Here is a 12231-nt window from a genome sequence, read left to right on the forward strand (position 1 = left end):
CGGGGGGACACCGGTCCGGGACAAACACAGCTGGGTGACCGGGCCGGAAGAATCCTCCCGCTTCCTCCGCCATTCGGGCCCTGCGCTCGGCTCGTCCTCACGCCGGGGGAGCCTCCGTTTCTCCTGCCGGGCCGAAGAGGACGCACAGGAACGCAAAATAACGAGGTGGAAAAATATTTAAAACAAGATAATCGTGTTGTTGTTGTTTTTTTTTTTAATTCTCAAAAAACGACTAAAAATGTCAGCTTAGCTCGGCCTCGCGTTTTAATAATTAAGAACTTTATCAGCTTTGCATTTTATTTTTTTTTTGATTGAGATTTTGCGAAAGCATTTATTTTCCGAACTACCATTAACAGTTAGAATGTAAATATTTAATATAATAATATATAATATATTATTATATTATTTGTAATATATTTTATCTTTTACATTTTTCATCAGTATAGCCGGATTGATGTGAATATTGGGACTATTTTACATTGCGCAGCACCACGTTGGAACTATAAATCGGTCTCTGGTTAATTAAGGCGGCGAAGTACCAGACCGTTAAGATCAATCCGCTGTGGCGGTGGATCCTAAAATAAATTGAATAGTATTTTACTTTTAAATTGTTTATCACGACAGATCTAAGTTGAAATGTCGATAATTGCATCTCCAAGTGTATGCGTAATTGTTTTGTTTGTGATAAAAACATTAAAACGTTGACTTTTTCATTTTTGACATTTTATTTGACAGTTTATATGACTCAAATAGTTGCTGTTATTTTTTTTTTAATGTGGCTACACACACGCAGCCGCCAGGCCTCTCCAGCTGAGTCGGACTGGTTCCTATCGCTCATAAATGGCTGCTCTTTGGCTGTTGTCGATGGCGACGCCCCAAACAAAAAAAATTATACAAGCAATTAGCCATCGTTTAAATAAGTGGAAACATTATTTAACCTTTGACCCCTTTACAAGCCATTAACAGTCAGGGGTCCGGCACGTCCCTTTCCTTTGCCTCGGAGCTCAGAGACAGCTGTGTTGCAAGTGAAAAATACATTATTGGAATGAATCATTAGGATGCGTTTCCTTTCTGTGCCGTGACAGGTACAAATCCCAAAGCAGACTCTGGGTTTTTTTCCCGCCAATGAGATTAACCTTGACAACAAAGCATTCCTCAAAGAACCCAAAATGGGAATGGAAATCGTTCCCGGTGTGGTTTTTTTTTTTTGACGCTCCAGAAATACCTCACAACTGTCCCATTAAACGTGAAGAATGATATCCTTTTAGTTAGAGGAAATGTATATGTTTCCCCCCCATATCCGTGCAAATAGATGCTCTCCTTTTCAATGGAAACTGGCTGTCAATGAGGTGTTTGTAATAATAATAATAATAGTAATAATTATAATAATAATTCAAATAAGTAGTAGCAGTTTGCACTGAAAGATGAATGCATATAAAAGTGTATAAATATGAAATAATTAGCTCTTATTTTTAATATTTTTGGTCTCAATCAAAGGCTCAAACTGTTGAAACTGTAAATAATGGTGATTTATAAATTCTTGTCAATTTTATAGTGCGATATAATAATTGTTTATCATTTAGATTGATGTGTATTGAATTGATATTTCCATTGTGTACAGTTAATTGATTTTTATCAAATATTTTTATATATTACCATTTTCTTTGTAATATCTTTATTCTATTGCTTTATAATTATTATTATTATTATTATTATTGCCTATCTATCTAACTATAATAACAAATGTAACTTATAGGGCTATACTTACAATAATCTATAGCTTTGCACAGTTTTGGCAGATCTACATAAAAAGAACTTGTTGGCATTTAGCGTGTGTGTGTGTGTGTGTGTGTGTGTGTGTTCCTGGTGTGTGTACGTATGCATGCATTTTTTTCATAGAACCAGGTGCGGATCCCAACATTTGAACTGCAGTGCATTGTAGCGCCGCCGAATGTTTAGACAGCTTCCCAAGTCCTCATCGCTGCTGACTGTTGAAACGCTGCACAACACCTCCCATTCATACCGGGAAAATCCGGCCAGAGAGACACATGAACAAAGCTATCAGCAAGGTAAACTAACCCCCACCCCCCTGCAACAGCACAGAGGGCTTCCAATAGAAACCTGTTAGAAAGAACTTTTTTTAGGAATTACAAGTATTTAATGTTTATTTTACAGTTACAGAACAGTCATTCTGCTTTATTTATTTACTTAGAATTGCTACAAGTCAGTGCCATGGTACAAGCTTCTCAGAGAGGCTCATGTTGAGAAAGTTTCAAAATCCAATCTCTCTTTTTTTTTTTCCATGCCATCAAACAGAAACATTTGGATGTGTTTCAAATCTCCCTCTCTGATGAGCTCAACATGCAAAAATCTTGTCTATACCGAAAAGATTGATGGACTATATAACATATGGCTTTTTTGAAAGCAGAGGAAAAACAAAGAAAATCAACAAAAAAGTGCATCCAACACAAAAAAAAGTTAATTCCAGTCTGTGACCAAAGGTATCGTTCACGTGGCGCACAGGGGTCGCTTGTGTCCTCACTGTTTTGCCAGCTCTCAGTGTCTGCACTGCCAAAGTGAGTGCCGTCTCGATGCAACGCTGCTGCTGTTTGGGCTCAAAAGCAGGCCTCTCTGAGGGCTCGGAGGACGTGCCCGTACTTCCTGTGAAGATGCATTTCGTTAAAATAAATACGGTAGGGTTATTTCTTTTCTTTTTTTAATTGGTAGAGGCTGTTAACATCCAGCAACAAGAAATGTTGCATGTGAGCACGCCCAGAGGTTGCAAAAGCAAATGGACACAGAGTTGTGTTTATTTATTTTTTGCTTCGCTTGCTTGTATTCCCACAGTGCTATCATCCGTTAGTCCAGGTGGGTGGTGGCCATTATCGAGGACTGTAGTCGTAGTTAGCGGGGTTGCTTGTGGCCGAGTACATGTTGGCCGTGGCGGGGTTCATGTGATGGTGGTACGTGTGTCCTCGGATGCCGGGCAAAGGGTAGGGAGACGGCCGGGTCTTGGCCCCCAGGTAGTGTTCGTAGGTGGTGGGGTACTTGTAAGGGTGGTGGTGGAGAGTGTCCGGTTGTAGGGGGTGGGGCTCTGGCCGTAGGTCGTGTGGGGGGCTGGGCCGGCCGCCGGTGAGGGGGACGGCATGGAGCCCTCCCGGGACGGGCAGGGCCGGGCTCAGCACCCGGGACATCAGTTGATGAGCTGGGTCAGCGTGTATGGGCGTGCCATTGGGGTCCCGCTCGTAGTCCCTTCTGTCCTCTGCACAAGGAAAAGACAAAACAGCGGTCAGAAAATTGTTTTGTTATTTCTTTAAATTCATATAATAGCATTTTATATTTGCTTGGGCCCTGCCCCAACATAAGCTTATTCAATTCTGCCAATTCTGAAAAAGCAAGAGGTGCACATTGTATTGCAACAATTTCAGGAACTTGGAGGAAGGGAAGACAGTGACATCTACCACCGCACACGTATTTTGTTTATTAAAAATAAATAAGCTTTGTTTCAGGTTCAATGGCACTAGCCAGTTTTGAAATGAAACAAAGGGGTCTGCAGACCTTTCTCTGTGCCGTTCTGCTGCAGGGGAGATGACATTGGGTTCCTTGTTCTGGCAAAGGCACTCATTATTGGCAGGGAGCCGGGTCTGTGATTCCTGGGCCTACAGAAGGGAGAAAAGGTTCAGTTACATACTCGTTTAATGAACCTCAGAAGCACCGTCTCTTTATTATACAGTATATCTATAGATGATGTACCTTTGAAATAAAGAAACATAATGCAAACCCGGGTCCTATAACAGACCCAGACGTAACTATCGATGAAATACCAATTATTTAAAGCAGCCTGTTAGTGGCCAGTTGCAAGAGACATGCAGAACCATGGTATTTGTGGTATTTGACTTTCATGTTTTGTTCCATACTTGTTAGATTAGTCATCCCTTTTTGTGGGCTAAATGAATCACATCACCTCAGTTCACATTGGTTCAAGTCATTTTTCCATTGCATGGACTTTGACTATTGAAAGTGCTACTGGCTAGTTTACATTATACTGTTACTCATTTTATTGGAGGTCTGTTATGTAACAAATGTCATGTATCTAAACGGTGCAAACTATCCAGTTTATAATCAACGTTGGCATAATAGTGCTTATTTAGACATTTTCAAATTTCGAGAAATTCCACTTGATATTGATTGTTTTTGTCTGATGCTTACCAGTCCTCTGGATCACAGTCCCTGAAGCCCTTGGCGAAAGGATTACTGGCTATCTTCAGTTGTGTGATCTGAAATGAAACAGGAAAGGGAAAAGTCAGCTCCCCTCTCATATTGATAGAAACGTTTCCAAAACCTTCATATTTTTCCAGACGCACATTAGTGACACATGGCATGCACATAGCTCCAGATTAAAATGCACTTTACAAATACAAAATTTAAGCACTTTACGTGCTTAAAATAAAGAGCGAGACTTCGCAAATATTAATTTATTGTAGGACTGTAGTTGTGCAGTCGATGTCACAATACGGACACTTTAACATGACGTATAGGCGCACGTGTTGCGTCGTTATGTTTGGAAGTATTAATAAAGCTAAGAAAGTAAGTAACTAAGTAAAAGTTATGATCAAGATACAAATATATTTGAATTAAATTGATTGAAAGAATTAGGATGAACATAGACCCGAGACCCGAGAACCAAAGCCTTAACAAGGCTATAATATTAAATCATACTTAACTATATTTACAATAATATATATTGCATAGGCTATATATTAGATGCTCTTAATCCATTTGCTGTAAATCTTTAAATCTTTAAATTATCAAAAGGCAACGTGTTTAGCATTCCACATGGAAAATAATTTTGAAAATTGTAAACTTGTCTAAAATGTTAATGGTGATAATCGCCAGAAAATCGTTGACATAAAGCTAAAAACGCGCACTTAATAGAGAAAGTGATAGAAAGCAGAGCACGGACACCGTACGGATGTGCATTAACCTGACAAATGAAAAGCGCAAAACATCGTTTTTAGGGGAATTACTGTATATGTGGTGTGAGGTGCTCCTTTGGCGTTTACTTTCATCTAAAACACGTCCTGGATTAAACTGGATTATTATTATTATTATTATTATTATTATTATTATTATTATTAATAATAATAATAATAATAATAATAATAATAATAATAATGTTGTTGTTGTTATTATAAATTATTGGGTAAACGGTATTGCAGAATTCATTTTTTCATGGATCATATAATTCTGCGATGAAATGCTATTCACGAATAGGTACGTACGGTCCAGGGACTATCGGTCTGATCGATGAAAGTGTTTTCCCCAGTTGAGAAGGCCCACGCTACTATGAATTAATATGTATGAGATAAATATGTTCATCCATCGGGGTCTGGTTGGCCCGACGTTAAACCGTCTTAACATATTTTAAAATCATTTCGGACAGTCGAAGCCTTATTTTAAACAATGTCACCTTTTTCATTAAAAAAAAAAAATCATACAATCGTAATGTAGTCCTATTGTACGTGACAATGTAAGTAAGTAAGTGAATACATAAAAAAATGAACATTCCAAAAGCAATTGAAAATATTTTGACTGTGGCGTAAATAAAATACCTTCCGCCAATTTCTAGCTTCCTGTGTTCAATCAAGGATCAACGAACTCGCGTTGTTATCAAAATCGTGACCAGAGAAGCTTGGGGAGAAATAAGATTTGGGATGAAACCCTGTACTATTATGTTTATAAACACGTGCAGAACCAGATGCGGTGCATTCCTTACCCTGTGGTTCTGGTAGGCCGTGACCGCCGTGAAGCGCGTTTCCTCGAAGACAAACGTCTTGTAATTCTCCTCCGCGTATTTCTCGCTGTCTTTGCGCGGATCCACGTAGACCACGTGGAACCTGGGCTGGTACCGGTGCATGGAGTTCAGAATGATCTGCAGGAAAACAGCGGGGGGGAAAACGCCAGGAACGATTAGAAAAATATAAAAACATTGCATCACCACCAAGTCAATCGAATTGTCAGTGAGTTGAATTGGTTCATATTCAATAAAGCAATGCATTTAAATGTCTGTCGTACTGTGCGGACACGATTCTCATTTGAAGGAGGTAAAATGCGCATTTCAACTTGTACTCATTTGCAGAATAATAGCGTTCTTGGAAGAACAATATTTATTTTGAAAATGACAATGTCATATTTTATTTTGTCTAGAAATACAAGATTGAAAATAGATGATGATAACACTGCTGCTACTACTACTACTACTACTACTGCTATTACTACGGCAACAACTTCTACTACTACTACTACTACTACTACTACTACTACTACTACTACTACTACTACTACTAATAATAATAATAATAATCTCGTATATTATCATGTATATGCACTTCCATCTTTGCACACCTTCAAGTGTGTTGAGACCCGTGCAGGTTGATAATGCACTTTAAATCATATGACTTTGAATAATAATATTAATGCATTGATTGCCGTTTATGGAAGGCGTGCATCACCTTTTTCTCTTAATGTGCAACGGTAAGACTAAATGCTAAAATAATTATTTCCTCTGGTAAAATGTTCTGTCTTGCGGCCGTCGTTCTGGCCTCGAACAGTGGGTTGAGTTTAACTTTTTTAATAGTAAATACATATCTCCAACTCATAAACTAAACCCTGCTGCAAAGCCGTGCGTTCAGATGACGTGTCCCGTTCAGAACTCGGGCTCTGAGGTTGGTGTTGTACACTCACATGTCCGTTGTCATCCAGCAGGTTGTTGGTGAGTTTGAGTTTATCGAAAGAGACAATCTGCTTCATCCACTGCGCTCCCTTGGCAGGGGAGTCCGGGTGGTAGTGGACTCTGCCTGGCGTGGCAGGGTCCGCCTTACCAGCAACCAGCCACGATGAGCTGTGGAAGGCGTACCTGGGAATGACAAAAAAAATAAATAAAGATAGGTCAGATGGGACATTTGTTGCATTTTTACACTTCACACGAATAAACATTTGAACATGGTGCAACAGCCTGCTCGATTAAAAATGCTTTTATGCATTTTGCAATATTCATAATTATAATGGTGCCATAATTACTTCTCCGTATTAATATCAACGTTTTCTTTTTACCTATATCGTTTGTCGTCTACTGGTAAAAAGTCCATCAGCAGCATGTAGTCAGCCATTGGATCCATTCCAAATATTTTCACTTGGAAGGTTGGAAACATTCGCCTTGTAAAGAAAAACAAGTTGCACGGGTTAAATGTTGGCTTGGATAGAATCAGGTTCTTATTTAATAATAGAACAATAATATCCTTCATTTGTTGAGCCCATTTCACACAGGACTTGTAACTCAAAGTGGTTTACATTAAAAGAAGGCCGTCAGATCAATATTTGTTCGGCCAAGTACATTTTCATATACAAGGAATATTTCTTGGCAAGGCTTGGCGCATCGTCGTACAGACAACTGGCCCTAAAAAAACTCACTAGTCTAAAAAAGAAAATAAACAAAAACATGGAATATACAAATGATGTACGCATGCGCAGTATGTGGTGACACTCAATATTGTTCATTTTACGTGTGCATCCTATGTTTAGCCCTACCCATCATTTTTTTTTGCAGTTTACTTATACACTCGTGGGCTCGAAATAGGACTTATTGTTTTAAATAATCTAGACGCAGTTTATTGTGTTTGCTTTGAAAATAGACCCGTGGGCTTCTCGGTGAAGCTGTAAACTATGACACGGGACGTGATTCACTGCCTGCACAATCAAAGCTCAGCGTTATCCAAACGAGGGGGTTTAGTTCTGCAGCCCTTCGGCTCCAGCCATATCCAGCCAGGTGCGTGGAATTCTTCCTGCGCCTTTTGACCCGTTCCAGGCGCGCGGACACGCGCTCAATCGAACACAGCGCACGCCCGTGGACCGACGTTTACCTCCGCGCGACGCGGAAAACAGTGTGAAAGTGGAGCTCCAGTGAAAGGGATCCCAGAATCAACGCTCGATTAACATCGGTGTCTGTTCAGGGCGCCAGTTGCGGATAGGTGACGCTAAAGCAGCTTTAAAAGAGCCTCCTTTAAGCCTGATCTCCTCCCTGTCACAGTGCAGAGCATGGCGCATCATTACACAGTCCAACGCCCAATACCCCACTGGAGCCTTTCCTATGTGCGATAAATATTGCTGGGAAATGGGTCATCTTTAGCACCGATAAATGCTACACTGGGAAAAAAAAAAAATCAACTTAAAAATATTGTTTTCATCTTTTAAACATACATTTTTTGGCTTTCTCATCTCACCGACGAGAAATTCGGTGTAGGTTTTACGATAAGGTAATTTAAAAAAAAAAGTTTAACAAACCGAAACATTGTTTTAAGATCATCCAATGATTACAGTTAAATTATTTCTTCAGCCTCCTTCACCATATTGAACTAACACATGTTTTACCCTTGATCATTTTAAACGATAAATAAATTACCACGCGTGCAAAATGTCAATTTATAGCTTTAAGGAATGAGTCATTAAATATAGAAGCAGTAGGCCTGGTTATTGGTGAGAAATATTTAGCACAGCTATAATATTTGTACTGCACGTCAAATTAAAAATGGCCTTTATTTAGTCGCATGCAGGATTTGTACAACAAAAACAGTCCTATATTAAGGTTTTAATAACGTCACTTTATTTTTTCTATGAAATTTGAGTCGATTACACCGTTGAACCATAATTATAAAAAATGTTATACAACGCAAGCACGTCAAATCACTGAGTTATCCCACAGTATTTTACGATGTTATTTTTTTAAATATACGAGTCGCTATTCAGGCCAAATAATTTAGTTTGGGCTTGAAATAAATCTTTCAAAAAAATCATGTATAAATCATTCATACATTGATTATATTCTCCTCTTGCCTGCACAATTTAGAATCTTCACTTTCTTGGCTTTTAATTGAATAACTTTCAGAAATGTATTCGACCACGTCTGTCACAATGAATGCCAAATTAATGCTCCTCTTAAAATAATAAGCACAAACCAAATACAATTGCTAGAGAGCAGAAGTGCGTATTTTCTGCACAAGTTACAATATAGTTATTTTGCCCGGTGGCTATATTTCTTCGGACCTGACTATAAAATGCAACTTCTTGAATAACAATCCAAAATAGCTTCAGAGAACTGACTTTGTTCATGCAGCTAAAGTCCCATAACGCATTTGAAACACATTCTAACATGTGTAATATCCATTCATCTGCTCACCTGCCAGCCTTTGTAACGATCATCTCCGTCCCGAGTTGGTTAAATTCGTCCCATAAAGCCTTCATCTCCAGCTGGACATTGATGTTGGCCACTTTGGGGTTCTTCTTGACTATTGACTTGCCGTTGGGTGTGGAGTTGGAGGAGGAGGAGGAACAGTTCGACGTCCCGGTGTCGCCCGGCTGGCCCTGGCCCTGGCCCGGGTTGGAGCCGGAGTAGGTGTAGCTGTGCTGGGCCGGACAGGGCTCGAAGTGGGACTCATGCTGGCTGTAGGGGTCTCCTGGGGACGGGGAGAGGTGGTAGCCCCCCGGGGTGTTCAGGCTGCTCAAGCTGCTCGTCGTGAAGGCTGCAACATCGCAAAAATGGGACAGCTGCGTCAGCCACGGACTGGATATTGCTGAAATCATTCCAGAAACTGAGTTTTAGGCCTACGGTGTGTTGAAGTGTATCACACACAGTTTTAAAAAAACAATGGTGCAGGATTCAGTTCATATGCAAGAGAAGACACCATATGCACCTAATAGTGTTTAAGAGATTCATTAATCCGGCTGGCTGCTGCGTCCATAGACTTAAAGCTTTAAAAGTTAGTAACCAAAAAGTAATTTAAAACCCCCAACAAAAATCGAAAAGGCTTTTTCTCGAGCTCTACTGCGCTCCAAAGTAATCCACGCTGCTCCTGGTGTGCGCGGCGCATATGTGCTGAGCTGGGATGTTGTCTCCTCTCTTATCTCACACGGAGGGCCTCCCCCTTAGATAAAACCGGTTCTCGTTTCTATTTAGATAAGGAGCTGCAGGTACCGCGGCGTTTCCTCGCCACGGGACGGGCTGATTGACACAGGAGTGCGCCCCCTTTTTAACGGGCTTTCCGGGCACCCATTTACTTTAGGATAAGAGTGTCGCCCCACACCGTCCTCTGGTAACAATAGGCGGGATGGCTTTTTACAAGGTAAACAAACACTGATTTGCATGACCAAACAAACACACCGCCGAACTCATTCAGTGGACTATATATTGCTTTTTGGGTTGTGATATAGTATCGAATAACCATTGCACTGGGAGTGAAAAGGCCTTTTTTTATGGGGCGCTTTGACCATTACGCACGGGCGCCTATGGGTTCACTTCAAGTGTGGATGGTACTCCTTCTCTCAATAACCCCCCCCCCCTACCCACCCCACCACCTGGTATTCTGTTTTTGCACATTAATCGACCTCTACCTAGAAGTTGATGGGATTTATAACCAAAATAATTTAATTCACGCAGTCCAGTCTGCGCCACCATGCTTGGTGCGCTTGGAAATATGTTTGTGTTTCTTGGCATTGATATGGTAGGACAGATCTACACAGGCGAAAGACACTGTTTATGTATTCAGATAGACCACTAGAATTATCAGGTTTGACAAAGCATCACATGGTTATTTCGTGTCCGTACCTTCCATTTCCCTGGTGACAGTGCTGTAGTGCATGGTAAAGGAGGATTGCTGCGGCTCGATCAGGCCAGCGCCTTGTTTCGCGCACTCCGCGGTCCCTGCTCGCTCTGCAGCTGCGATCAGAGAGGCGATACTGAACGCATTGGCCTTCGGAGAGAGGGGACCGCCGTCGTCCATAGGCGAGAAACCGAGTGTGTGGAGAAAATGCCGTCCCTCCTCCGCTTCCCACCCCGCTCGGTACGCAGCAGAAAGCCGAAGGGAAGGAAAGCGGCGCGCAATGGGAACCAATGGTTTCACATTCCGCAGCAGTGGCACTCGTTGGCACCTCGACTTTGTCCTCGGAGGAAAGGTATTCCCACGGCTGTTTGGAAGACACGACACAATCGAAAAGCTTGTTTGTGTTCATTCGATGTTCTCAAACAACGTCCCTCCCGTCCCGCGAACCAGCGTCGATCCACGGAGATCCTCCCTGCTTCCCTGTTCGGCTGGTGTCATATGAGTTGCTTCAGTCCGCCCGAGGAGAAGTGGGAGCTCCACGCCTCCCACGCAGCTCTGCAGCCTCATTTATCTCTACAAAACCTCTGTCAGTCATGTCCAGCATCTGAATTCCGCTCTGGAAAAAAAAAAGTTGAACGTCATTGCAATGTCCGGCTGCAATGTGCTGTTGCACGAAATGCTACGTTTTCTGTCTGTGTTTGTGGGTGTTCAAAGCAGAAGTACTGCGTCGACTCCGCTATACCCCACTGTGCCTCGCAGGAAAGTTCGCGCGTATTTCGCCTTTATTTATGGTACTAATGGTGCGTAATATTACTCATTGGTAGGCATATCGTTGGATATTTATGAATGTATCCGCTTTTTATCCAATAGTTCCACCCCCATCCATCCATATATCCATCCGTCCATACATTATTGGATCAACATAAATGTCAATTTGAAGATGAGAAAGAAGCAATAATACAATAACATCCGGCTGTGGTGCGGATCGTGTTCAATGGATTCATAATGTATATTTATATATGTTTGAAACATTTCTATTCATATATAGGCAGACGTCAAGGCAGGCACTGAAACAACACTACAATTTAGAAAGCATTCTTGATCTCAGGCCTGCAGCATCACCCTGGTTATCAGCTTATCAAGCTCCGTAATTAATGAGGCAGAAACAAAATGTTGTCTTTTGTTGAGCTGCAGCGGTAGCAACAGGATTCAGTCTCATTTACACGGTGGGACTGGATAATGTGCGAAAGAAGCGGCGTTCTAAAGGGATAAACTAGTTAGAGGCACTTGTACTGGATTAGGCCTGTTTGTTTTGAGATAGATAGATACATAGATAGAATAATAACGCCGATAATAATAATTCACTGAAGATTTGTGTTTACAATTGTATTTTGCAAAAGCCAATATTGGATACGGGCCTGGTGTACAATAATAATAACAATAACAATAACAATAACAATAAAAATAACAATAACAATATTAATTATTATTTATTAATAATAATAATAATAATAATAATAATAATTATTATTATTATTATTATAATAATAATAATTATTATTATAATAATTATTATTAT

At 40.7% G+C, this 12231-nt stretch overlaps 1 protein-coding gene across 2 annotated transcripts; it reads right to left on the minus strand.

Moving 5' to 3' along the window:
* Positions 1–2189: 2189 nt before the first annotated feature.
* On the minus strand, positions 2190–11058 carry tbx1 (T-box transcription factor 1). 2 transcript variants are annotated; one of them, XM_080004502.1, is made up of 8 exons: positions 10658–11058; positions 9233–9575; positions 7114–7215; positions 6745–6916; positions 5777–5932; positions 4210–4277; positions 3559–3659; positions 2190–3262 (listed from the first exon to the last, which is right to left on the minus strand). In XM_080004502.1, the coding sequence occupies exons 1-8, from the start codon at positions 10830–10832 to the stop codon at positions 2883–2885; spliced, it is 1497 nt and encodes a 498-aa protein (XP_079860628.1). In that variant the 5' UTR covers positions 10833–11058; the 3' UTR covers positions 2190–2882. The 2 variants fall into 2 exon arrangements, with proteins under 2 accessions (XP_079860628.1, XP_079860627.1); XM_080004501.1 differs by having other exon boundaries at positions 9233–9626.
* Positions 11059–12231: the final 1173 nt, after the last annotated feature.

Source organism: Zeus faber (genome assembly GCF_960531495.2).
Source record: "Zeus faber genome assembly, chromosome: 7".
NCBI lineage: Eukaryota > Metazoa > Chordata > Actinopteri > Zeiformes > Zeidae > Zeus > Zeus faber.